General features: G+C 41.3%; 1 protein-coding gene across 1 annotated transcript in view; it reads left to right on the top strand.

Moving 5' to 3' along the window:
* Window positions 1-10,725: 10,725 nt before the first annotated feature.
* TPRG1 (tumor protein p63 regulated 1) overlaps window positions 10,726-26,946 on the top strand; it is a 108,471-nt gene continuing 92,250 nt past the window's right edge. Inside the window, exons 1-2 of the mRNA XM_029940888.1 lie at window positions 10,726-10,950; window positions 20,751-20,842. Coding sequence (XP_029796748.1) covers window positions 10,729-10,950; window positions 20,751-20,842 — 314 coding nt within the window. The 5' untranslated portion in view covers window positions 10,726-10,728. The remainder of the gene's footprint in view (window positions 10,951-20,750; window positions 20,843-26,946) is intronic.

The raw sequence follows: 26,946 nt of genomic DNA, 5'->3' as shown, positions 1-26,946 counted from the left end.
GGGGGGGGGGGGGAATACTGTTGTCAGCATTTGGATGAATGTCTTTCCCTGAATTTCACAAGATCTTACATGACAAGTCACAGTTGGCCTAGCAGGAAGCTCAGGCTTCAGAGTGACTTCCTTAAACAAGGCTCCCAGCCAGGAACATCTGGTCATAGAATGTGTGCTAGCGCTGCTCCCTGGCGCTGAGACTACCACTGGGTAGGTAGGAATCCTGGTGACATAATCCACACACTCCCCTGGGATGTCCCAATTGCTGGGAAAGAGACCTGTTCTAATTGCTAAGCACTGTCACCATCTAGTTTCTGAATCAGCAGCTTCAAAATCAGGGAACCTATTTATTGACTTTGCAGAGGGAAGAAAAGAGGCTGGTGTAGGCTGAATTGTTGCTGTTCGTTGATTCTTTTCATTTCTCTGCTCCTTTCATTTTCACTTGCATATGGAGAAAATATCTGAGAGATTATAGGCACCTTTAAAGTATGCTGTTTGGACCCAACAGCTTTTTTCCTGGATCAAGTCCTTGAAGGCATTTTTTTCTTTCTTTTGGAAGGAGTTGGAAGCCTGGTGATTTTAGCCTTGATTATTCTCCTTTCCAGGAGGAGAATTCTACTACTTTTCTGTCCCTTCCCTATCGTAGGCTCTTCATGGTCAAGCCATTTGCAAAGTAGGACACCTCTGAGTTAAGTCACTACAAGAAACTCTTGGCTTATAGGTTGCTTTCTTCTGATTTTTCAAGCACATCCCCAGCCAGCTTCTCCACAACTCACAAATCCTTGTCCAGGTTTATATTAACAACTACCTCTGGAGTTTATCTTTGTGGGAGAACTCCATTTATTTGGGGTGATGAAGGGGAGAACCTGGGTGACTTGGATATAGACGAAAGAGTTATGTCCTTCAGATAATAAGCACATGCAAGGAAGACAGAGTTACCCTGGAAAGAAAGAAGACACAGATGAATGGTACAAAGTTGGATTGTATGCAGTGACACCTCTCCATGACTTCTCTCAGTCTTCAGTGATGTTGTGAATCTCACCAAGTGTCGGGGCAAGTGGAACACTTCCCGTGCCAGCCCTGATTCTGCATTTGGGTTGGCTGTGAGGGAGTTGTCCCAGCAGGGCTGGAGGTGTGGTAACAGCAGAGAGGAGGTGTGAGGAGGACTTCAGACTTTCATCCCATCAGAGAGCCATGGTTTTAACCAAGTGTCACCAGCTTCTCAAGGGGTGTGGGCTGGAGGCGAGCAGCTGGTGTCTTAGTTAAAACACACCATATTACCTGCCGTCCTTTGAACACACCCCTCCTCATGCCTCCCAACTCTGAGAGGAATGTCCTTGTCTGTCTCAAGTATGCAGTCAGCTCTAAGGTGCCTTTCTCTACACCTCTAACTATTCACACTGTCAACCCTCTCTCCACTCACCCCTGCTAATTGACCTTCTGATTCCACAGTATTTGTGCACATTTTCCTAGTATGCTCTATCACCAAAGTCTGCAGTTTTCCACTACATTATGAGCTTCTCTGAGGAAAGACTGGCATTTCTTTTTGTCTGTCCTTCCTTCCTTCCTTCCTTCCTTCCTTCCTTCCTTCCTTCCTTCCTTCCTTCCTTCCTTGTTTATTTTTGAGAGAGCACAAGCAGGAAAGGGACAGAAATAGGGGGACAGATGATCTGAAGTGGGCTCTGTGCAGACAACAACAGTGAGCCGATACAGAATTCAAACTCCTGAACCGCAAGATCATTCGTGACAGAAGCCGGAGGTGGAGGCTCAATGAATTGAGCCTCGCAGGTACCTCTGCAGCACGCATTTCTATGTATGTCTGTATCCAGAAGATGTTACTATTCATGCTGTACACAGGGCTTCATTAGTGAGCCTACATTTACTGAGCATCATGTATGTGCCAATAGCAATGGATCTGATGTAAGCCTTGCCTTTCAATTTTAGGTCTGACAGAGAACCAACCAAGCAGGACATCCATTTGAGAACTTGTAATGGGTGCCTGCTCTGTACTATGCCCATGCTAAGTGCAGGCTATAAAAGTGGGTGTTCAGAGTCGCTTATGGTCTATGAGGGAAGACAGGGATGTAATGGTGATTACATAATAGTGAGATAAATGCTATAAGTCAGGAACTCAAGCCCTACCATAACCCTAGATGGGAGTGTGGTGGAAATGTTTGTGGAAGTGTGCAAGGCAGCTAACCTCAGGGAGTCACAAGGGATTTGTAATCTCACAAAGTTCCTTATTCAATAGCTTTGTCTTTATCAATTCTTTTCCATATATATTTTTTGAAGAACCCCTTCTAAAAATTAACATCTTATGGGAGGGGCTTAGCGAACCTCTGCATGTTTTCCTTCTGAAATGCAAGAAGTCTTATTGGGGCTCTACCATGTCTCTGGCCCTGACCTGGTTGAGGTGCCCACTGGATGTACCTAGCACCTCTGGTCAGTATAGATAGCCATTTGCACTAGAAGGAAGTTGGAGGCCAAACACCCCGGAGTCTCCACAATGAACACCCAAATTCATGATGTCACAGTTCTTTTCCTCTGACATTACAACCTGTGTACCACAAGGAAACTACCATGTTCATGGGAATCACATAATAAAGATGAGATGGGGGAAACCATTTATGAGTAACTTCTCTAGTCTTAGATCTAGAATATTCTGGGCACTGGAGAAAAGTCCATCAAAACATATGGGGTGATTGAGCTTGAAGGAAACTTGGAAATAATTCCTCCAACAGTTTCCAGACTTTAAAATGTTGTTCTCCCCAGATGAAAGCCTCAGAAGGGTACAAAACCAGAGAAGTGGATCTGCTTTGATTGAAACAGGCTAGTCATTCATGCAAATAATAAATCTGGCCTCTCATTTTTAGATGAGGAATCTGCAGTGCAGAAAGAGGAGTGACCTCCCCAGGGTTACCCAGTGAATGAGTGGCGGGGATGCATGCTGGCCCTAGGTCTCCCTGACTCTCTTGGTGAATGACAGTACTAGCAGGAGGGCACAGGGCCGGGGGTGGGGGCAGCTGGGAGGGAAGAGACCCTGCACCAAATCAACTTTCCGCCAGGACACAGAACAGCACTGCTGGCATGTTATCGCGGATGTACAAAATGTGAAATTGTGAAGCCATGTTTGCCAATTCTCTTATCTCAGCTGGCACAGAGGAGGCCTCGTTGGAGTTGTGAGGTGTTAGAGTCTTGTTTATCCAGCGCGCATCCCTTGGCTGTTCTCGCAGAGGCTCAGGAAAGCTGCACATACAAATTCACATAAATTACCTTTACAAAATGTCAGACTTAAAAGCGGATTTTTATCTTGGGGATGTGCCTTGAGAATGTTAACCCCTTTTGGTGAGTAGAAATGTCACCATCAGAAAAACAGTTGACTTCTTTGAAAGCAACACAGGCCATGGGAACTTACTCCCACACTCCCTCCCCAGCCTAGCACTAGCGCACCTGCAAGAAGCAGCAGTTCTTATTCACAAACCATGGAATTTTCTTTTTTTAAGTGTTTATTTAAACACAGAGAGTGAGAGTGGGAAAGGGGCACATAGAGAGAGGGAGAGAGAGAATCTGAAGCCAGCTCCATGCTGTCAGCACAGAGCCCCACTCAGGGCTCCATCCCACAAACCATGAGATCATGACCTGAGCAGAAATCAGGAGTTGGACACTCAACCAACTGAGCCATGCAAGTACCCCAAACCATGGACTTTTCTAAGTGTTTGGCCAGCTCACAGATATTCCTCTGGAGTCAGTATTTTTAAGTCTGTAGTTGGCCGTAACTTCATTTTTTATTGTCTTTAACTTCTTTTTAATGGACTAAATGGATAGTTCAGGGTAGACACAGAACCCATCTGGGCCTCTGATTCCCCAGTTACAGAATGGGGGGTGAACATAGATGAGTGTTTCCTAACTAAGCATTCTGTCTTTCAGAAGATCCATAGAGCTAGTAATGGGGATACTCAAGTAGCTATGAACATTTCAAAAGCTGTATGGAAATAAAAGGCACCTGCAATAGCATTGCATGGCATTTATAAAAGTCCCATGGAGATTTATGGAAATATATGGAGAAGGCAGGGAAAGTAAAGAAAGTAAGGGAGAAACAGCCAGCCTTGTCAAGGAGGCAGAGAGGGTGAGGAGCCAAGATGGACTTCTTACAGCCTGATGGGAAAAGGGGGAAGGCAGTGCTGGAAAGTGGTATGTATGGACCCTGAAAAGACGTTCACCATGAAACAGCCCTGAGTTTGACTGGTATGTCTATTCATTTTACTGGTATCTCTGTGATACTCTTTGTTATGTCCAACCTGTTCTTTGTTAGACTCTTTGCCTCTGGTGGGAATGGTGGCCAGTGTGGCCAGATACTTCTTTTAGGCTGATCAGAAATTCTCCTCATAGTTATTTATCTATTTTTCTAGAAAACAAATATTTATTGGGGTCCACTATTTTGGATCTCTTTTTGATTTTAATAAGGCAAAAATAATTATCTGAAGATTGCACCCCAGGACAGAAATCTTTCAATATACTGTGAGACAGAATCTTCCGGAATAAAGTGCTTGGAAAGCACTGGAGGGGGTGGAGCATGTTTCTAGTTCTGATGGTTTAGGATAGAGCCCCAGAATGGAAGAGTAAGTAACAAATGTCAGTGGTAGGATATAAATTTAATTCAGGCCCACATCAATATATCCATGGGTATAAAACTCTTTTGCCTTTATGAAGCTCTCTACCATAATATTATCAATATTAAAACTTATATCTCTTACCCCATTTTTGGGGGGGGCTAGGCAAAACCAAATTTTTGGGTGTCTTACAAATTTCACTTTTTTTCTGACATGAGAAAATAAAACATTTCTTTTGATGACAAAATTTAATGTCTCCTTTTCTGATTTTAAAATAAATTAAAGCATTTCCTGAACCCCTAGAAAGTTTGTGGATCCCAGGCATGCACTTCTCATACCCTAATGGCTATATCAGCCTGACACCAAGTGGGGGGAGAAAGCTTTAGCCCCCAGAGCTGGGGGTTGGGGACCAGCTGATGCTGGAGAAGGGAGGAGGGTGAGCTCTGCTTCATGGGAGCTGCATCTCCCATCCTAGATCAAAGCAGGGCTGACTGACCCAGACATTTGGCAACAGTGTTTCTAGTTTACCAATGCATAAGTGTAATATCTGTTTCTCTGCATTTCTTCTAAGTGCTACAACTTGAAGCCCTGAAGGAAGAGTCTGGGAATCAGGTTTTGATTCTATTTAGCCAAGTGTCCTTGGGCAAGTCCCTGGCCTCAACATTCCAAAATTTGAAAAATGAAGTTGGGCTAGACATTAATTCTCTAGCTACAATTTATGCCCTATATGCTTCTGAAGTATTATCACAAGACATCGCAGAGAGCTAGATTAAAGCATGTAGAAAGTGAGGCAGATATACTTAGATTAGGACTCAGAAATAAGTTATTTACTTCAATACTATATTACCGTGCTCTGAATTTGCTGGCAGCTGAAATATATAGAATTCTTATTATCTGACTGAAGGAAGAATAACATTTCTTTAGGTATTTATTTGTCACTATGTTGGAGGGAGTCATCCAGAAGACATGACCTGACCTCTAGTTGACCCACTGAAAGGACACAGGTCTGAACCAAACTGACTCCATGACAGGCTTTGAGTTTCCCCTCTGACCTTAAAGGCCTAAGTTTCAGTTTCCCCAAAACTACCAGGCAGTTACACGTTGCCCAAGGCAGGAGAGACCACCTTTGCAAAACCCAATCAGAAAAAGCCAGCAACCACCCTCCACATTCCTAAGGGTGAGGCCTGTAGATGGAATCCATAGATAGTTACCTGTTGTTTCATACTAGATTAACCAGTTACTACCCCACGTGGGGGTCCTGGGCCCACCCTGTAATTGGTTATTTTCAAAGAAACACTAAATGTTGTGATTGGGTCCTGCCAAAAGTAACAAACATTCTGGACAATGTGCATGGTTAAAGTTGCTGCCAATGCTGTTATGTGATAATGATTGGATCACTGTAGCTATGTCACAATTTCTTGTCACTCCCCCTTCCCAAACCCCATAAAACCCCTGCTCAGCCCTTGTTCGGGGCTCTCAGCCCGGATCCACTGCGCTGGTGAAGTCTGTGAGCCCAAGCTTAAGCCTGGCGATCTTAAGCCCGTAATAAATGCCCTTTGCTTTGGCATGTGTGACTCGGTCTCCCTGGTGGTCTCTGGTTTTTGGGGACGATATTGTGATCTGGGTATAACACCATGATCCATGACCCAGGGCAATCTGAAGCTCCTCACCACACCCCTGCCCTTGAAATATACATTCCACCCACTGTTCCCACAGTGGGAGCCCCTTGAAGGACACAGCCTGGCGAGAGTGAAGTGTTGCTGAGTCTGTTTTGACTTTACATGTGATCGAATCCAGGTAGGGGCTATATATAAACTTTTAAGATCCTGGCGGGCACGTGCAGAGATCTACTCACCTTGAGGTGCCCTAGACCAACCTCGCATGTAAGTTCCCTTCCTTGTTTAACCTGACACACACCAACTTGGGCTGGTTTGCTCTTTGTGTGGTCTCTCTGTTTCTCCATGCCCTCCTTGTCCTTCGGGGCCAAGGCGAGGAGCACAGTTTCAGATTACACTGGAAAAGCTCCCCAGTGTGGTAATCAACACATTTATTAGACATTTTATTTCTTATTGAAAAAGAAACATAACACAATTTTAAAAAATTAAAGCAAAAATTCACTTTCCATCCAACTACTTCAATAAATCTAAATATTTTCCTTTTGGTCTTTACCAATGTAAAAAATATTCCCATCATCATATTTAGAGAAAATCTTTATTTTTTTCTTTTGCTGTTTTTTTCCACCTGGGAAGGTATATCCTTTCCTTGCATGCTGCCACAGTACTTATGCATGTTATTTTAAATATCTGCACAATATCACTTGGCTAGATTTAGCAATTCCTTGGCTGTTAGGGGTTCGGTTGATTTTTGGTTTTACGTCACCATTCAGAATCGTCAATTAATATTGCAGTATCTTTCTTCTTTAGGAAAATTTTCCTTACATGAATTCCCTGGAATGAGATTAGGTCAAAAAGTATGTACATAATTTTTGTTTCTAAACCCTGAGTCTTTGCTTTCCTTAGAAATTGTGTGGCTTTGACTCTCTTGAGGACTAACATTTAAGTTTGAATGGAGTGTAAGGGAAAATTGATCTTTTTCAATTATAAATGGCTCTGGATGGGTCAGTTCCAAGTGGAAACATTTGAATTTGTCTGGATTTGTTTTCAGTTTTAATATGTTTTTGGTATTTCAATGTACAGTCTATTTATGCAGGGTCCCAAGAGCATATCTATGGAACTGGGGATAAACATTTCTGGGCAGAAGGTGGTAAGGAGTGGAGTGGGCGGCTCAGATGTGTGGCACTCCTCTCAGATTGGGGAGGCTGTTGAAGAGGTTACGTTCATTGTCCTTGCAAAGATGTCCCCAAGACTGGCGTGGAGCTGGATGCGTTCTGGATTAAGGCGGCTGGGCTCCCTTTTCCACTATTCATGCTGTAAGTGTTAAACTGGAGCTGAGTTTCCTTCTTTCCTGGATCTCAAACAGCTCCTTCTCCAAAGTGCTCAGATTATCTCCCCCCAATGTTTCCAGAGAAGACAGCCTGAGGGAGAGGAAGTGGTGCTAATTAAGTCCTCCCCCTGTTTTCCAGGCACAGGCGCCTTCTGCAGATGTCTGTGGTGAGGCGCGTGTTTGCAGAGTGTGGCAAGTACAGAAGCAGGCTTGCCTTCCTTCCCCAAAGGCGCAAACCTTCTTTCACAGGTTACAGAGAACTCTAGAAACACACTCTTCAACAGCCCCTGCGATCGAGGTGGCAGACCTGCCAGGGAGGCCAAGTGCCTCCCTGATGGTTCTCTGTCGCTCTCACAAGCACACACACTCACACACTGTAAGTGCACACAGTCCTCCTGCTTCTTCAGGTGTGCCTTGGGTTTCTTACAGGCCAGTCTCTGCCTTTAATCTTTCTAATTTGAAAACATTACTGATGTGCCAGCGTCCAGCTCCAGTAGGCCCGGGGCTCCCTGAAGGATGAACGGTGTCGGCCAAAGAGAGTGGGAGCGCCTCAGCTTCTTTCTGATCGGAGGCAGAGTCTCTATCAGGACCTGAGAGGCAGCTTTATTTATTGAAAAAGCGCATGGGGTACAGAACAGAAGTGGCAATTGCATTAGACAATAATTTCTGATAACAAATTCTTTGGTATGTAAAAATTTCCCAGAACATAGATTGGTGGAAGACCCATGCATAACCTTTATCAATAGAGATGGAAACAGGTGTCTAGATGCTATCACATGGGGAAGGAAGGGAGCTGTAGCATTCAAGTACAAGGCAAAGTTTTTAGCACAGCAAAGACAAGAGTTAGGTCTTTGTGAGCAGAGGGGTCAATAGCCTATTTTCTGAGGGGAAGAAAAACAGGTTTTCTCAGGAAATGTAACATTTACTTCTATAATCACAAAAGAAGAAATTCCTATAAAAAGTTTTTTCACAGGGTACAATTCACATATTTTTAGCATAGGAAGGCAAGTCACTCCTGATATCAGTCAGTCAGGCGCCTTGGGGGTCGGTGCTCAAGCAGAAATTGAGTGGGGGTTGAGTGGGTGTAGATGCCGGTCTCCATGTGACGGTGAGAGGCCTTGCAAACCCGCCTTGCCTCACAGGGAGATTTTTCCTCTACTTATGAGTTCAGAGAGCTTCCTGCACTGAAGACTCAGTGAAGTCTTTGGCTGTGGCCCCGAGTGCCTCACAGCGGACATGCTAGAAACATGGTTGGGAACCCTGGGGGCATCTGAGAGCTGCTATCCCAGTGCGCCTTGGGTGGGTCCCCTGAGTGTGGTGACTCCACAGAGATGCAGGTAAAATCATCTTTCTAGGGTGGCTGAGAGGCTCAGATGGGAGGACCTGGAACGTGGCCTGGGGAGAGCTTTTCCCTGGTGAGGCCCCTAACCAGCTGTGTTTCTCCTGCATCCAGACCCCTCAGGGTGACTGACTGTGTCCCCATTTGCCAGAAATAATCCTGGTTTACTGATTCTGACATAATTGTTAATAACACCCTTTTCATGCTCAGAAGTGTCCAGCTTTAAGCAACGAATGATACGCTCAGACTATTTTTACCTCTCTTGAATACTGTAATTCTAGTTTTAAGAATGTAAACGTGGTGAGGATCAGGGCTGTTTCTCACTTTCTGGTGTTTCATAAGCACAGAGGAAACCAGGTTCGTCTGATTAGGAACGAGGCAGCTCTGAAAATGAGAAAGCATTCCCAGTCATAGTGGAGCTGGGCACAAAGCCCACCTTTCCTGGAGCATGGACAGCGTGCTCGGAGGAGGGGATGACTCTCTGGCCGCTGCTTGGAAATGGTGACCTGATGTAGGAACACTTTTTACTAGGCTAGCATGTGCTTTCTATTTATTTTAATTTTGTTTTACATTTACAAAATAGAAATAAGTGTGTTTTTACTTAAGTCATATAGAATCATTGCATCTAGAGACTTCTAAAGACAGAACATTAAAACCACCTCTCATCCAGAGGTAACCATTGTTAATACTCTATTTCGCTTTTTTTTTAAATGTTTATTTTTGAGCGAGACAGAGCACAAGCAGGGGTAGGGACAGAGAGGGAGGGACACACAGAATCCGAAGTGGGCTCCAGGCTCTGAGCTGTCAGCACAGATTCCGGCACAGGGTTCAAGTTCACAAAACTGCGAGATCATGACCTGAGTGAAAGTCAGATGTTTAACTGACTGAGACACCCAGGTGGCCCTATTTTATTGTCTTTAGACTTTTTCTAACCTGTCACACAATACATGTGTACATATATTCAACTCCAAGTTGAAGTGTCCTTCCTTGTTTCTTTTTGAATTTTTTTTGAATCATTGTGACCAATTTGAATTAAATTATTCACAATGTTCTAGAACATACCTTTTTCCATTAAGAATATATTTTGGATATCTTACCATGTTAAAGATATACATTTACATTTTTAATGACTACATTATATTTAACTTTATGATGTAATATATTTAGCCAATTCCCTACTGTCGGTGTCTTAGTTTTACTCTATTCTTTTGGTATTAGATACAATGTTGTATGAGTATTGAATGTTGCTGTTATAGACATTTTGCTATTAGACATAAAATGGTATCTTTTTCTGCTATTAGACACATGTGATGAACTACCTTCTATATTGATGACTTTGGGCATTTGTCTAAATTATTTCCCTAGGACAAAAGTTTAGAATTGCCTTTTTTTTTTTCCAGTTTAAAAATATATTCAGTTCTAAGTGCTTTTGTGCCTTATTACTACCCAAGCAGCCTACAAGACGGTGTATTAGCATTGATTTAACTGTTAAATAAGCTCACAGGCTGGTGATTTTTAAGCAAAAATGCTATGAAATCTTGAAGATAAATTGTTTGGTAATTCTTTCATACTACTCTCTACATACTCAGCCTCCTGTCCTGGGACAAAAGGTGGGAAAACAGACCTACTTACAGCCTCCTTTTCTCCATCTGGAGGGTCTTGCTTCTCTCCCCTGGCAAATAGGATCTATGTTATTGAACTACATTCATTAGTGCCTTTGTCAGTTTCAGGAACGGTATTTGCACACTCTAGACTTTTTGCCCTCACCAGGACATAGGTGCCTTCTCCCCCGCTTCTTCCCCCGTAATGAGAAGATTGTTTCTTCCCTTGTTTTAGGCAGAAGAAATGTCAACGATTGGGAGTTTCAAAGGATTCCAGGCTGTGTCTCTGAAGCAAGACGGAGATGACCAACCGTCTGAGACTGACCAGCTGTCCATGGAGGAGGGAGAGCCAGGCAAGGCCCCAGAGCCAAGGCATATTTCAAGGCAGCCAAGTGTGACTGAATCAACACTGTACCCCAATCCTTATCACCAACCTTATGTCTCCCGGAAGTACTTTGTCACACGGGTAAATTTTTTGGTGCTCTGAAGTACTATTATACAAGACTTCTCTTAAAATAGTCTAATATCCTTATATATGTACTACAAGTTTTACCAAATATTTTCATTTCTTATTTTCATGTAATAGTCAAAATAGCCATGAAGTAGGTAGGTATCCTTATCCCCATTTTACAGGTGAAGGATCTGAATTTCAGAGACATCAGGGGGGTCTAGTTTTGATAACCAGGTGGTAAGGGGGAGAAGCAGGTCATCCAGTCTCTTTGGATGGATTTTTGGTTCCTCAGCCCTGTGTTCATGTTAAATCTGACCTCCACAGAGAAATGATCTATAGAGAGAAAACCCAAGCAGCTAAAATATAAAGCTGTGTGCCTGGAGTGGGTATTTGTTGCATGTTTGCTGGAGTGGAAAGGCTTGCTGAGAATGGGTTGAACCTCAGGGTCTACAAGGGTACTATGGTATTAGTGTGGAATCAGGCACTTTTAAATCCCAAACTGTTGGCTGCCTTCTGGGGCTGAGCTCTTTTATTGAGTATTGGGGCGGAAAGTAAATGGATAGATGGGTCATGAGGTTGGAGTTTGTATATCTAGATATAATGAATTATGTATATATATAAATTATATATTATATAATAAATTATATATATGTTTATTGTTGAGAGAGAGAGAGAGAGAGAGAGAGAGAGAGAGAATTCCAAGCAGGCTCCAGGCTCTGAGCTGTCAGTACAGAGGGGCTGATGCAGGCCTCAAACCCAGAGACGGTGAGATCATGATATGAGTCAGTCGGACACATAATAGACTAAGCCACCCAGGCACCACTAAAAAATGAGATTTTGAACTTTTATCATTTTCAGCAAGTGGATAGTGCTTTCTGGATTTAGGTAGTTCACTCTCTCTTGAACTCTCCTTCCTACTTATCAATGTTCTTTCCCAATCCTTCAATGCCCTTGTTAACACAGTAGGTATTAGCTCACAGGCTAGATCCAGTTGGTAGCAACAGAGAGCATCTCATTTTTCAAGTGTATATGGGACAAATCTTGAAAAAAATTTTCAGCTCAGTCTTACAAGTAAATGGTGGCTAAGACATTGTGGCTATTTACAAAGCTTTAACAAATGAATCCTGATTTTGTAGCTTTTAAAACATCTTTGGTTAAGATAAAATTTTAAGATAACTCAGTGTGTGTGTGTGTGTGTGTGTGTGTATGTGTATGCAGGCATGCTTGAAGATAAGATATAACCATATCATCCGTATTCAGTGACTCTTACTTTTTAAGGTGGTATGGTAGGTTCTATACTATGTGTGTGTTTGTGTGAGTGTTTTGCATATGTAGAGCATATGGTTTGCTTCCAAAGCATGTGAACTTTATTGAATAAGCAAAATTAAGTTGTAAGATACATCCATGAAGGAAATCAAAGAATCCCCTAAAGTTGTCTTATCTTTGGTAATGATGATGGATCAGTCATGGTTTGGTGAGAGAACCATAAGTGGTATGGAATAAGTGATTCATGATCAGAAGCTGGTGTGGTGCTGAGAGCTGGTTGGGAAGTTTCTGTAGGCTGTTGTCTTTGCATCTGGTGATGGGCCTGAAGTTGCTATAGGCTAACCAATTTGTAGGCATGAACTGGGAATAGAGAATAGGGAAAAACTGGAACATAGATGGACAAACCAGAATTTCTGATGACCAAGCAAAACTCATGAGCAAACAATGGAATCCATGTCTATCTCCCACCCCGTCTAAACTTGAAGATGTGAGTCACTTTTAGGAGAAGCTGGTGCCTTTCTCCACTGAGCTGCTCACTGACCCAGCCGGCGGGGAGGGAGGAGAAGATGAGGGATCAAGTCTGACTGCCAGCCAATAAAATGTAGCTCCAAGTGTTGCCCCTGCCCTCCGGTGAACCAGGAGATCAGCCGCTGTGACTGTGAGTGCAGGTGGCCTGCAGCGATCTTCCACGGGGGGGAAATACTCCCTTCTGCTTTGCAGATCTTACACTAATATCTCTTGTGGCCAACTCTAATTTGGAAACAGATATGAAAGGAAATTCTGGAAAATGTAGTTCTAGCTTAGCGAAATCAGCAGTTTAAAACCACCATGGAGCTCTCTGGCTCTCTCTGTTCCACCAGCTTGGAGTGAGCAGAGGCCGGGTTCGAACCTACAATAAACGACCCTTGCTTTTTGGCTTTGGAAAAAAAAAAAACCACCAAGGAGGTTTTATTTGTTTGATCATTAGAATGATGCTTTTATTTGTGTGTCTCTCTGTGTAATTTACCAAGTGGAGTCCCCTAAAGTGACACTGTAAGGCAGGCAGGGGAGGACTCATTGCTCTTGTTTTTATTGTAAACATACTGAAGTTTCAGTATGCTGTTTTCGAGTGATGGGCCAAGAGCCAAGAAAAAATTCTTGAGATGTCTTGGTACAAAAAGGTGGTTTTATTAAAGCATGTGGACAAAACCATGGGCAGGAAGAGTTAGCTGCCCCAGGATTGTTGAGTGTAGACTGATTCTATACTAGGGAGTTGGGGGAGGTAAAATCAAGGGGAAGATTCCAAAGGGATTTTCATATGCTAAAGAAGACTCACAGGATCCTGGAGACTGTCAAGCTAAGGCTGTTTCTCCTTCTTGCAAAGCATTAGCATTCAGACAGTAGGGAGTTAGTTCCTGGAGAAATATTCTGCCTCAAGTATCTGTCAGTGGGCTGCAGGTTATAAGAAAATTTAATTTTATTTGCCATTTCCTTCTGCCTTTGTTTCCTACATCAAAGGGACCTGACCAAGTCACATAATATTAGTGGAATAGCTCTAGCTCAGATCTGTATCTTCTGTCTGTAAGTCTGATGCTCTTCCTATTATAATTTACAATGGCATTCATGGCCCCTTTATAAGTTGGTCAGTCAAGGACTGCTTCCAGTCCATGTGAAAAACATCTTCTCCCTCAGATATGTAGAAAGAAACCCTACATTCTCAAGAACTTGGGGCGGGGGACTGCTAATCTTAATTAATTTAAAGTAGACTTGACTCTTTAAGGCTGTGAGAGCTACATTCCCAAGGCACTCGGCATTTGCTTTCCTTCAGATCAAGAGACAGAATATAGGGTTTTTTTTTTTTTTTTTTTTTTTTTTTTAGTATGTGAGTATGATGAATGTGCTTTATATGTTTGGATAAATTAGCAGTTTTATACAGAGGTTTAAATAGGCTGATTTTGTAAATATTCTTAGCACAGTGCATGACACATCTATTAACATTCCATAAGCAGCATCTCATTACTCTTATAAATGCTTTCTCCCTTTCTTGTTGATTTGACATTCCTGCTTCTGTAATTGGTCACAGAGAATGTCATTAAGATGCCCATGACCTTTCCATGACCTCCAGAGTGAGATATAAATGTCAACATATAGTGTCTATAGCAGTAAAGAGCTTTGAAGGAAACTAATTCATTTTCTCAGGGAATAATTCAGTAAGACCCAGGCTCTAAATGATTCAGATCTATGAAAGATTCATCATAAAGCATCACTTACTTAGTGGTGAAATGAGATCTACAAATTATCTGGTCCACTGACTCTCCATCTTTATCATACAAACAAATGACCTGGAGATCTTGTAAAAGTGCTGGTCTGATTCAGGAGGCCTTGACTGAAACCTTAGATTCTGCATTTATATAGATTCTCTGGCAATAATGATGCTATCTGTCCACAGACACCTCTTGAGCACCTTGGTCCTCTTTAGCAAGAGATTGATAGAGCTAGTCAATACTCTCATTTTCAGAAGTAACTAATGCCCAGAGGAGGTCATTGCTTGTCCAATGTCATAACTATTCATGACTACGGACTTACCCAAAAGGCTAGTAGTAAGTGGTAAAGCTAGGCTTCGAACCAAAGTTTCAGATTCCCGATTCATAGTTCTATGATCCCATGCCCAGCAATGAAAAAGAAAAAAAAAATATTATGGTGTAAGAATTTAAAGCACATATGTTGTAATTTCAGAAGAACTGTAAGTAAATGAGTTGAGGAATTCCTTGATCAAACACCTTATTTTATTAAATGTTTTCAAATCATTTTGCAGGAGGTGGTTTATCAGGAAAAAAAGAAAAATATTGATAAGCAAACTTAAAGTCACCATAATTCACTACTCAATGATAACCAATGAATATTGAATGTGTGCTTACACATTTTGGTACATATACTGTCTTATTTTTTCCCTTACATGTGAAATTTGTGGCATAAAAATATTTCCCATGTAAGTAACTATATATCCATAACATCATTTTTAAAAGTTCTAGAATATTTCACTATGGAGATATATAATTTATTTAACTTTTGCTTGAGATTTAAGTTGTTTCTTATTTATACCTTTTTAAGCCAGAAAGGAAAGTTACTCTTTGGCTTACTGTGACAGAATGACACACAGTTTCTTAGGTTCTGGGAGTAGATGCCCAATGCTATAATAGGAAGGAGGATCAGTTATATGAGTTTCAAACTGGATGTACAAAGATGTGACTTCTCTGGAAGTTTAAATTAATTCAGGACAAACAAGAGGCAATTTTTAGCAACATAACCTTATGCATTAGATCATATTTCTGAGTACCAGATCATAAAAGAAGTCAATCTGCTTCCTTAAACCTCTTACGTTTTTTTCATGGGGCATCTGGGATGTTGCTTCCTATCCACAGACCTCCAGACTATTATTTATTTACTAAACAGAGCCCTTCAATAATATAGGAACACTTTTGCTCAGAGCTGGAAAGGGCCTGAGAGAATATCTAATCCAACCCCTAAAACACACAAAGGAGATGGGACTTGTCCAAAGTCAACCAACAATTTAGAGGCCATACCAGGACAAAGAGCCAGGACTCCTGACACTTTTTACTATCCCTCCAGTGCTTTTGACCTTGCACAATGAATGAGAGGTCACAGTAATGAATGTTTGAAGCACTTGCTATCAGTCTGCTTGGACAATTTTTTCCTCCTGTTTTTATTCATTTGCTATTATTGCTTAGACATATCTAAAAAAGACCTCGTGCCTTTTCTGAACAAAAATACCACTCAAGGCTAATAACTCGAGGTATATGATGATAATCCCCTTAGCTGTGGAGACTGATATTCAAAAGCAACTTTGTATGAAAGGAACAATACTTGATACGCATGGGGAAAGATATTTTTAAACTCCCTGTAGGACTCTATATTTGCAGATACCTTATCAGAAAGTTGAAAGCGATTAGGGATGGGGAATTATCTCTAAATTTATACTTGAGAATGTAAATTACATACAAACTAATGGGACTAAAACTATTTGATCTTTTAATATTTAATTAATGGTTCCCCATGGCCTTTTTATAGCTTGTGTTCTATTGTGAGAAACGAGACTTTAATAAGCAGGTTTGGGACTTCCCATTGTGTGCAAGATGTCATTGCTTTCATGACACTAATTTGGCTTTCATACTCTCTCCCTACCCCTCTTCTCTTACTATAGGGTTCCCTGTGTCTTGCTCTTGCATTGGGAACAACTAAATATATTAGTTGTATTGTTATTGTGTGAGCTTCTTTCTGGTCTAGAGATTACATATCTCACTGGGCAAAAGGTTCCTCAACTACGCTCCTTACACTGAAATCTCTTGAAGATTGTAATAAGGTTGATGTTTCTTTCTGAGGACAGACACTTCACAATAATAAAATAAGAGGCACTTCCTTTATTTTCAAGGAGAGAAAATTTGCCCTGGGCTTTACAAATCATATCTAATTTAGAGCAGTTTTCCTTCCCTTATGTGTTTACCACAAAACGATTTCTATCTGGTAGGATGACACCCACAAGAGAGATCTTATTGTGTGAGTCCCTGAGAGCATACTGCCCCCACCTCTTACTGTCTAGTTAAGGAGTCCAGTACATGGGAAACTATAACCAGCAGATGTGAGTGGTATTTGTGTGACAACTGGCTTCTGGCTAGTCTAGCTTTAAGGAAATGTAAGGAAACACATACATGCTTTTGTTTTGATGAATATTCAGTGGTGAACTGTTAGAAAAGATGCTGCCCAGTATTCTGTATAGTGACTTGTAAATAAGGATTTTCCCTAATAATTTTTCTTAAATTTTAGCATTAGAAATATATGTATATTGGCTGATGAGCACTTAATATTCCATCATACTTTCCTATTAGTCTTAGGCTGCAAGGAGTCTTTGAGCTAATTGTTTCATTGCAGTAACCATTTGACCTCCAAATCCTGGTACAACTATTTTCCTTCCATTTAATGTTAACAATAAGAATGAAAGTTCAGTGTTCCTAAATATTTTTGGCATTTCCCAACAGCTCTATTACAGTTAATATTATCTTTTCCACCTTCTACCTAGCAGATGAGTAAACTGAGGTCTAGAATGATGAGGACATAATTTGGATCTCACAGTGGGCAGAAAGGCTGAGATCTAAACGTTGCCCCAGACATAAGTCAGAGCGTTCACACATTATTTAATTTTCTACACTAAATGGCTGAAGTTAATTTAGTTCAGTAGCAAACGATGACAGATAGGAGAGTGCAAATAAAATACTCTAACAGGATACAATGATTAACTGTTCCATAAAGGCATGAGCACTGTTGCTGCTGAAGATAAAGAACACCAGGCTCAGTGAGGACGTTTATGGAACTCTGGAGACTTCCCAGCCGTTCTATAAGAAACATACTTCTGGGGCACCTGGGTGGCTCAGTCGGTTAAGCATCTGATTCTTGATTTCAGCTCAGTCACAATCTGATCTCACGGTTCTTGAGACCAAGCCCCGCATTGGGCTCTGTGCTGACAGCAGGGAGATTGCTTAGGATCCTCTCTCTTCCTCTCTGCCCCTGCCCTGCCCATGCTCTCTCTCCTTCTCTTCCTTCCATCAAAAGAAATAAACACACGCACACATACACACATACACACACACACATACACACACACACACACACACATGGGTGCATGTGCTTTTGTTTAACGTTTAACTTTTGAAAAGGTATACAGTGAGACACCACCTCTATCCATTGTCCCATCAAGTTCCTTCCTACCTGCGGGAGACCACCATTAACACATTCTATGTTTCCTTCTAGGGTTGCTTTTGCATATTCAAGCATATGAAAATATTTATTCTTATCCCTTCTCTGTTATACAGAAATGTTGCCCATTTACCCTTCTGAATACTTTTTTCTTTCACTTAATACATTTTGAAATTTTTCCATATTAGCCCAGATTTCCTCAAATTTTTTGCATCGTATTCCATTGAATGGCTCTGTCCTGTAATATATCTAATGAATCCCCTACTGATAGATATTTGCATTGTTTCCAAAATTTTGCTATCCACAAACAATGCTGCAAAGGACACTGTGTGTACAGCTGTCATTTTGTACAAATGCAAGAACATCCCTAGTATAACTTCACAGAAGTGGAATGTGTTGATCAAAGAATAGAACATTTTGATAGATTTTGTCAATTGCTCTCCACAGGGAAGACACATAAGGTTTTGAAAAAGTCAACAGTTTTATATTCATCTTCACATATTTTGGCACAGTGCCCGGTGTAAAAGCATTCAACAATATGCTTATTTTAGGACTATTTCATTATTCTCCACTTTCCCTTAGTGTCTTTTTCTTCTTCTGAAAAGTCTTGGTTTCACTAGTGAGTTATATTAGCCAAGGAAGAAATCATGTAAATATAAGAAGAGAGACAGGAAAAATCACCTGATGAGTCATCAAAGAAAGTCCAATGTTGAGCAGTGGGCCTGGGGCAGTCAGGGTGCATCACGGGGAGCTCGGGTTGGGGGATGGGAGCACTGTCAAGGGATGAAGGAGAATTTTCCTCCGGCATTATTTGGTTCTGCCAGTAGGGTCACTGGGACCAGTGACGTTGGCACAGCCGTCTTTGTCAGTGGGTGTTCAAGGCACACTTGATTAATGCTCCAGAACTTACTGATTTTATGACTCACAGCTTCTGGCAGCCACGGGCTGCCATGTTCTCTCTCTGACAACAGTGAACCAGCCTCAGAGGACGACAGAGGAGAAATCATTCAGTCCACTCGCTGACTGTTCAATTCAACAGGAAATGTGTTAAAATGGGAAAATCAGAATGTCTCGGTGTAAGGGCTGTGATCTTATTTTCTTAAAGACTTCCAGGAGGCTTTCATCATCGGCTTGGCTCAGAAACCTTTGGTTCTCTCTCCTCAGTTGTCATTATAGATAAGGAAATGAAGGCCAAGAAAACTCAAATAATTGGCTGGAAGTTACGGAATTTATTTATGACAGATATGGAATGGGATCTGTGGTCACTCGACTCTGTTCAGTGGACATTTTCTGGATGACTTGGGCTGTGCTGAGTGAATTGTGGGAGAGGGGTAGAGTTCTGCACCATTTTCTGCCACTTTATGTGAAGCAGGGCCATTCTCTTCCTGTTTTTCATATATGGATTCTCATAAGTTTTGAGTTTTTTTTTTGGGCGGGGGCCAATGGACGTTGTGGCCAAAATGTTTCACAACTTTTTGTCATAGCCCAAGACAGCAAGCAACCCCAAATCCTACCCCCATGCTAGCTGTGAGACGAAAAGACATTTGAAGGGATCCTAGGCCAGGCTCCTGTCCCTGTTTCCTTTTGTGACAGAAAGGTCTCAGGCTGGGAGGATTAGGACTGTTAATACTTAGAGAAGATTCGGTGGTTAGTATTAAAGTCCTATTATATGGAGAATATTCAGGAACTGGGAACCTACTTGTCAGTAGGTTCAGGGCTGGGGATGAGGCCAGGTCTGCATTTGTAGGTGGGGCAGTAGAGTGTTTGTGTTCTCATCTTGCCTCCACCACTTCTTAGCTGACAAGTTACCTCCCCACACTAGTCCCTGTTTTCACACCTATAAAATAGCCTTGAAAATTCCTGGGCTGCAGTGGTTTTCAACCTTTGCTACACATTGGAGTCATCTGGGAGGCCTTCAGAAATCCCAATGTACTGATATGTGGGTCCCACACAACAGGTACCCACTGAGTATCTGCTACATTTGCCCTGGTGTGCAGCCTGGACATTCGGGATTTTAAAGGCTCCCCTCATGATTTGATATGTAGCTGAGGTTGAAAATAACTGTCTGGAGAACAATAGTTCTCTGTGCAGTCCTGTACCAGCAGCATTACCTGGGTGATGCAAGTTCTCAGGCTCACTTCAGACCTACTGAATCAGAATCTCTGGGAACAGTGCCCATACATCTGTGTTTTTGATTCTAATGTGTACCGAAGTTTAGGAATCATGGAGATAGAGGTCTATGAATTTCTTATCAGGAAAAAGGTTAATCAAAGTTTAAGCTAGAGGTAGGCCCATAAGTAGAAGCACCTGTTTGCAGAAGGGGGAAGAAAGCAAGGAAAGGAGACAAAAATGTTAATTTCCCAGAATCAGCTAAAATTGTGGTCAGAATATTAGAAAAAGATTTTTCTTAGGTGTGTTATTGCCAGGTGCTCTTTGAAGAGAGAAAGGTTTGCTTTTAAAAATGTATATATTGCTAAATGTGTTGAACATTCTGATAAACATGTTTGTTTGGGAAAACTGGCCCTCTAAAAATGGCTTTCTTCATTTTTGTGAGAAAGTATGAGTAAGATCATGGAAGACAGGACTTGGATTACTTTGGTCCCACCCAAGGAGAGCAGCTTACTAAATACCACAGTTCAAGTCTAAGCTCTCCAGCAGGCTGTGCCTAGAACAAACAGATGAATGCAAGAGCTATCTTTCCCATCAGCTTTTTGGAGAAGACTATGGGTAATACTCACTAATCATAAGGACAAAGAGGGCTCAGTTTTCTCTAAACTAGATATTTTCTTTTTCCCACTCAGCCAGGGGCCATCGAGACTGCCATGGAAGACTTGAAAGGCCACATAGCAAAGACTCCTGGAGAGACCATTCAAGGCTTCTGGCTTGTGACAGAGTGAGTAGTTATGGCTATGTGAGGGGCCATGGAGATCTAGCATTTTCCTTGACACTGCTGTAACAGAATAGGAGATAGATCTAAGGCAGAATTTCTTATGAATGCCATGTAAGATCATTGGTTGGCATATTCCCACAATTAGAGAGTAAAGTTTTGTGGTGCCCTGTGGCTGATGTATGACTAGGGTTGACTCCGACAACAGTTTTCTGGGCACAGTCAGCTACCACTATGACTCCCTTAGGTCAGGCGCTCATCATAGCTCTCAAGGACTGTTGCACTGGACTCTTCACTTATCTCTTTGGTTACAGTCTCTCTTACAAGCACTCTCATTCTAGCTACATCAGGCTACTAACCATCCCACTCTGGGCACACTGGAAAGGAAGGCTATAAAAGGCAAATGAGATCAGTATACACAGTTTGAATTTTATCTTATGTCCAATAACATGGGCTGCAAAACCAGCGAAATCATGTGGAATAGAAAAGACAAATCAAGTGTAACACTTGAGACTATTCCTTCAATAAGTCCTCCATTCATCCTAGAGGATTATCTTAGCTCTCAAGGTTTTCACTGCAAATGGCATCATGAAGATGGTTACCTTATGTCTTGCCCTGAAATTCTAGTGTCTATGACTCTTTCTTCACCCACCAGGAGGATATTAGATATGCCATGGTCTTTGTAATAATAAGTAATATATTCACATTATAAGAGAAAGAGGCACCTCTTTTCTGCTAAAGAATATATAACACTAAATGGAGAATGTAGGTAGAACTTCATTTTGGATACTCAGTTGGTTCAATAAGTTTTCTGGCTCCAAAGGCTCCAGCAGAGAAGCTCAATAATTCCTATATCTTGAGTTAAGAATGATTTAATCTTTCTTAAAGAGAACAAAATCTTTCAGTCAGTGGAATGTAGAACCAGATCGCTTGTGGGACCACCTGCCTGACCGCCATATGACTTTATTGTTTCAAGTGAGTTCTAAGAATTGAGTGAAAATGAGATTGGAAAGACAACCTGACCATGTCTAGGCATCTGTTTCTTCATGTATAAACTGAGGATAGTGATAAGTACCTGAGGAGTTGTTACAAGGGCTAAATGTGTCTCATGGTAAAACTCTTCGCAAAGTCCCCAGCACATGGTGGATTTTTATCAGACATCAGCGTCCCTTCTCTATTCACAAGTTTTATCTATTGGTAAAGGCCCTTTGTTTTTGTTTGTTTGTTTGGTAGCCTCTGCCTTTATTTTTGTCCTATCCATCTCCAGGTCTTTCATCTCTGGGTTATCTCCATTGAAAAAAAAATCTCTATAATTCAGGGTTTTTGCTTATTCACTTTTACCACCCCCCTTTTCACACATCACCTGCCATCTGCAAAGTAAAGTTTGACTTGTGCAAATAAAAAAAATCTGCCTTGATTAGGACAGACATCTACTTGAATTCTGAAGGTCTAATCAGAAGGAGATACTTAACCTGTTTTGTTCCTACACTGCATTTCATTTATAAGAAAGAATGCACAAATGTGGTCTTTCAAAGTTCAGTGGTAGCTTTTTGAATTCTCAAATAATAGAATCAGCAGTCTCTTTAATAGTACATGCTTTAATCGTTGGTCTTATTTATATAGAAATTTGGCTTATTTTTGTTTGGAATGCTTTTGTTTCATGATTACAAAGGTCTTTAGATATAATTTGTCCTAAGATAAGTCAGACTGTGATTTGTAGTAAGACTTAGCACCATAATTCTGTTGGTTTGATTTATCATCTACTGGGATGACTGATAAAACCAGCAGTTTTCAGATAAGTCTGAACAGGTGTGCCCTAAGATACAAGTTTTGCACCCTAGCTCTGAATATAATAGGAAGCTTGAAGAGTTGGTGAAGACTGCCCAGTAACTAGTCTCTTTTACTTTGTGCTATGTACATTTATATTATAGATGGTAATGAGGGATAGATCCTGTACATGTGGAAGTTTAGGCGATCATTGTCATTTGCTGTTAGACTTTCTTCCGTTGCACTTTGGAACCATTTCTCCTCTTTTGATGGTAATTCTTTTGTGTTCTTTTTGATCTTCCTCTCTGCCAAAATCATTTTATACCTCTTCCCACTCCATCTAAAGCTACTTTCAATAAAGATTTGATTCCAGTCATTTCTACCATAGTAAGAATTTGTCACTTGCTTTTCTTTGCCTGTTAAACCTTAAAGCTGGTTCAGACTGTTTTCTTCTAATGGAAAAAGCTGTCAGGTGCAATGAAGATGGTCCAGGCATCCGGGCTAAATGAATAGCCTCCCAGTCACTGTGACTGTTCAAGAGGAAGATGGGAGGCATTTGTTAAAGGAAGGGCATGCATAGAGGTTTTGAATAACTTTCACACTTAAGTCTTTGTTTTTAGTGCACCAATGTAGGAAAGTCAAAAGCAACAATAAAAGCAGTCAGTATCAGAGCAAAATTCCCAAAATTACAGCAAAACAAAACAAAAGAGAAAACTAAATAAACCAATAAACATACAGGCCCAAAGAGGTGAGAGCCTGGGACTACTCTTGTCCCTTTCTCTTTTTTCTAATAGGATGAAACCCATACATTCAGTTCTTATGAGTTACAGAGTCTTTACTGTAGAAAAGCTTCCCCAAATGCACCAACCATGTGTAATTCGTGTCAAGTGTAACACTTTTGTGTGTGTGACAGCAATGACTGGTCTTTATGTACATCAATGGTTAGCTCCTTTTACGGAGATGAGAAACCCCCAGTTACTCATCCAACAGTGGAAAGAATGTTTGCTTTCGAACAACTATTCCAGGTTCAGAATGATAAGAGTGAAAACCCTTCCAGTGTATATAGCACATTACAGAAGGACTTCATGACCATGACTTGCTTATATTCACTACAACCTTGCTGATTTTGTGACTGCCATGCGACAGATGAGAAATGGAGATGAGGAACGAGGAAGTGAACAGAGGAAATCACATAAGGGATAAAGCAAGGAAGGTGGACTGTGCTCCTGTACTAGCCGGGTTCTGATTCTTTCCCAAAGGATGTAAGGTATAGGTGTGGGTGACTCACCGCAGCTTAACCTTCAGTCATGGTTGGTCAGAGCCATGGTTTGACATAGGAGAGTGATGTGGAGACTATCATGAGTGCTTAAGGGCCTTGGGTATCATATTTAGGAACTTAGATTCTACCCCATAGGCTATGGGGAAGCACTGACGGGTAAGAAAGTGTGACTATATTTCTATTTTACAAAGACCCCTGAAGGCCCACAATCCCTTATCTAAACCCCTGGTATCTGATATGAATCAGATTGAGACTTTGTCAGATTTTAGAAAGGTAAAACAATACATACACATTTTATTTTATTCTCCAAGTAGAGGCCTGCGACAGCCCCCCATAATCAAACACATTAAAATTTTTGCAGGAAAACATGTGAAATTCTAAGTCAAATGGATGGCTGCATGTTGGTCCAGATCTGGTTTTAGCACAACTTGTATCTGTGCCATGGCTGCCATTTTCAGGGCTTTATTGAATTTGGAATTATGGATGAGGGTTATGGCCCGTACATGTTTGAAATGTGAAGGATCAATGGATGGCCAGAAGGCTGCCTGCCAAGTTAGATGCTTGTGCAATATCAGCGAGGGGCTGGTCCAGAGGCATGTCCGAGCTGGTTCCCACTGAGTAGGAGAAGTGAACATTACGGTTTCAGGAATTTTGAGAGTTGATTGTTAATTATTAAAACATAAGATGTCACACCAACTAAATTAAATTTAAAATGGGTCATGTATTCAAAACTCCTTGCTTTCTGATTTTTTAACTTAATTTTGCTGCTGCATTTGGAGTTGAGGTTATTTATGCCTGTTATGCTTGTGTAGTGGAAATATTACATGATGGCATGCTACTATGCTTCTCTTCTCCACTGTACATTCAGTGGGGTCACGTACATGGCTTGGAATTGACCCTGGGGGCAGTGATTCCACCATGGAAGTCAGCAAACACTAGAGATCAGAGTTTGATGTATTGCTTCGTTGTTTGTCTAAACTTTAGAAAGCAACAGTGAATATGTTAACAATGCAGATTAAACTTTCAAGTATGCCATGTCTGTGGCTGCGATGTTGTAAATACATAGAAACATAATTGAGGAAATATCATTCCAGCATTTAAAAACTATTGTCCCATTCCACAGAAGTCACCTTCTTCATTGAAGAATTGGTGAACTCTGGGCAGGCAGCTGAAGAACGCTCAATGCCAAGCAGAGGCTGCAAGGTTGCTGAGGGTCTGTGTTCTGGGCCCAAGGCTAGGGCAGAAGACATTGTTCTCACACCTACACTGCCAACCCCCAGCCCAAGCTGTGAATTATGAAAAGCTTCTTCTTTCTGTTAGAACCCTCTTGTGCTTTTTTCTGCAAAAACATAACATGGTGCACACTTTAAAGAAGAAATGTGTAATGGAATTCTGTTGTTTATCATAGAGCTAGACTGATGAGGCAACCTAATAACTGAAAGAGCAGAACTTTGTGGATCTCTATGTTTGATTATCTGTGAGGCAGGAGTTTAGGGCCACTCTTGGGCTTTGGCCTGGGAAACTGATGGGTTCACTGTGCCACCATTCCAGGCTTAGAAGGAAATGATAACTCCACTTTATTGAGAAACCACCATATGCCAAACATTGAAGAAGAAACTCTATGCATGCAATCTTATTTAATTATCTCAACAATCTTGTCATTTGCTTTTTATAGAACTTGCTGAGTCCCGTTTTGGGGAAAAAATGTGTCTGAGGTGTCCATCGGGCATCCACATAGAGATGGTGAATGGATGGTTTTACATATGCGTCCAGAAACTATCTTAAGTACTTTGTTCAAAAGAGACAGTAATCCTGACATATTTGTTTCTTATAGCCTTGCCTTCTATAGAATCTAAGGGTGTAAAATAACATTAAATCAGTAAAAGCACTTTCCAAAGGATATCACCCAAACTCGGGTGAGCTGCTTTATGATATTCTAAATTTATACTGGTATATCATTCAGTAAAATTAGAAAAAATTAGTTTGAAGGCACTTGAGTGTAGGATGTGAGGAAGATGGAGAGAGAGACTTAAAAGAGAACTGGAGAGATGCAACCATCAACTCCAGGTAGATCCCAATTAGTGGAAACCATTAAGAATAGTACCCTAAGAAGATGCCACTTAGGACCTAGACCTCCAGTCCAGCCCATCCTGGAGCTTTATATGCCTCTCCAGCTATAAAGACAAGATGGGGTCTATCTTAACTTCATCTCCTCCTCTTACTGTCCTTCTCGGCCCTTCTGGGAAAGAACTTTTTGAAGAAATTGTGTGTACACTTTCAGAAGTGATCCATTAAGCCGGCACCAAGGAGAACATCTTGACACTCTCCAAAGTCTCAAAAATTGTGTTATAATGGCAATGAAGTGGCTCTTCAATAGAATGTACTCAAGATGGCTTTGTATATAGTGCTTAAGGAGGTAGGAGGAGATGGGATCTTCCTTTCAGCACATTAGTCCGAAGTGGTTGGGGAGGATGTTCTCATTGCTCTTGTTCCTAAATGGGAAGACTTGCCTCTGGTGGCTGGGGGGGGGGGTCAAGTAACTGTCAGTCTTCATCTTGTGGTAAATACTTACAGTGTGTCCTATTGCTTACCTTCCCTTAAACCCACCAAGGTTTATATCCTAGCACTTTGGTATAATATGTGAAATCCAATTCACTGGCTATGATGGACATATGGACAATAGAATGGAAGTAAAGTTGAGGAGACAGCTTGATATCATAGAAAAGATCTTAAATTTGGAGTCAGAAGTCTTGGGTCTGAATCTTGGTTCTGCTACTCACACTTGGTATACCTCGGTAAATTTAAGAAGGTTTTGCCATTTGGCATTTGTATTAATGTTTTTTCTAAATTTATTTTTTTGAGAGAGAGAGAAATGGCGTAAGCAGGGGAGGGTCAGAGAGAGAGGGAGACACAGAATCTGAAGACAGGCCCCAGGTTCTGAGCTAGCTGTCAGCACAGAGTCTGACACAGGACTCGAACCCATGAACGCAAAATCATGACCTGAGCTGAAGTCAGATGCTCAACTGACTGAGCCACTCCAGGTACCACTAGGGCATTTGTTTTA

The sequence above is a fragment of the Suricata suricatta genome, chromosome 5 (genome assembly GCF_006229205.1).
Source record: "Suricata suricatta isolate VVHF042 chromosome 5, meerkat_22Aug2017_6uvM2_HiC, whole genome shotgun sequence".
NCBI classification, from domain to species: domain Eukaryota; kingdom Metazoa; phylum Chordata; class Mammalia; order Carnivora; family Herpestidae; genus Suricata; species Suricata suricatta.
The sequence above is the reverse complement of the archived record's forward strand: the minus strand, read 5'-3'. Positions and strand labels throughout refer to the sequence as shown.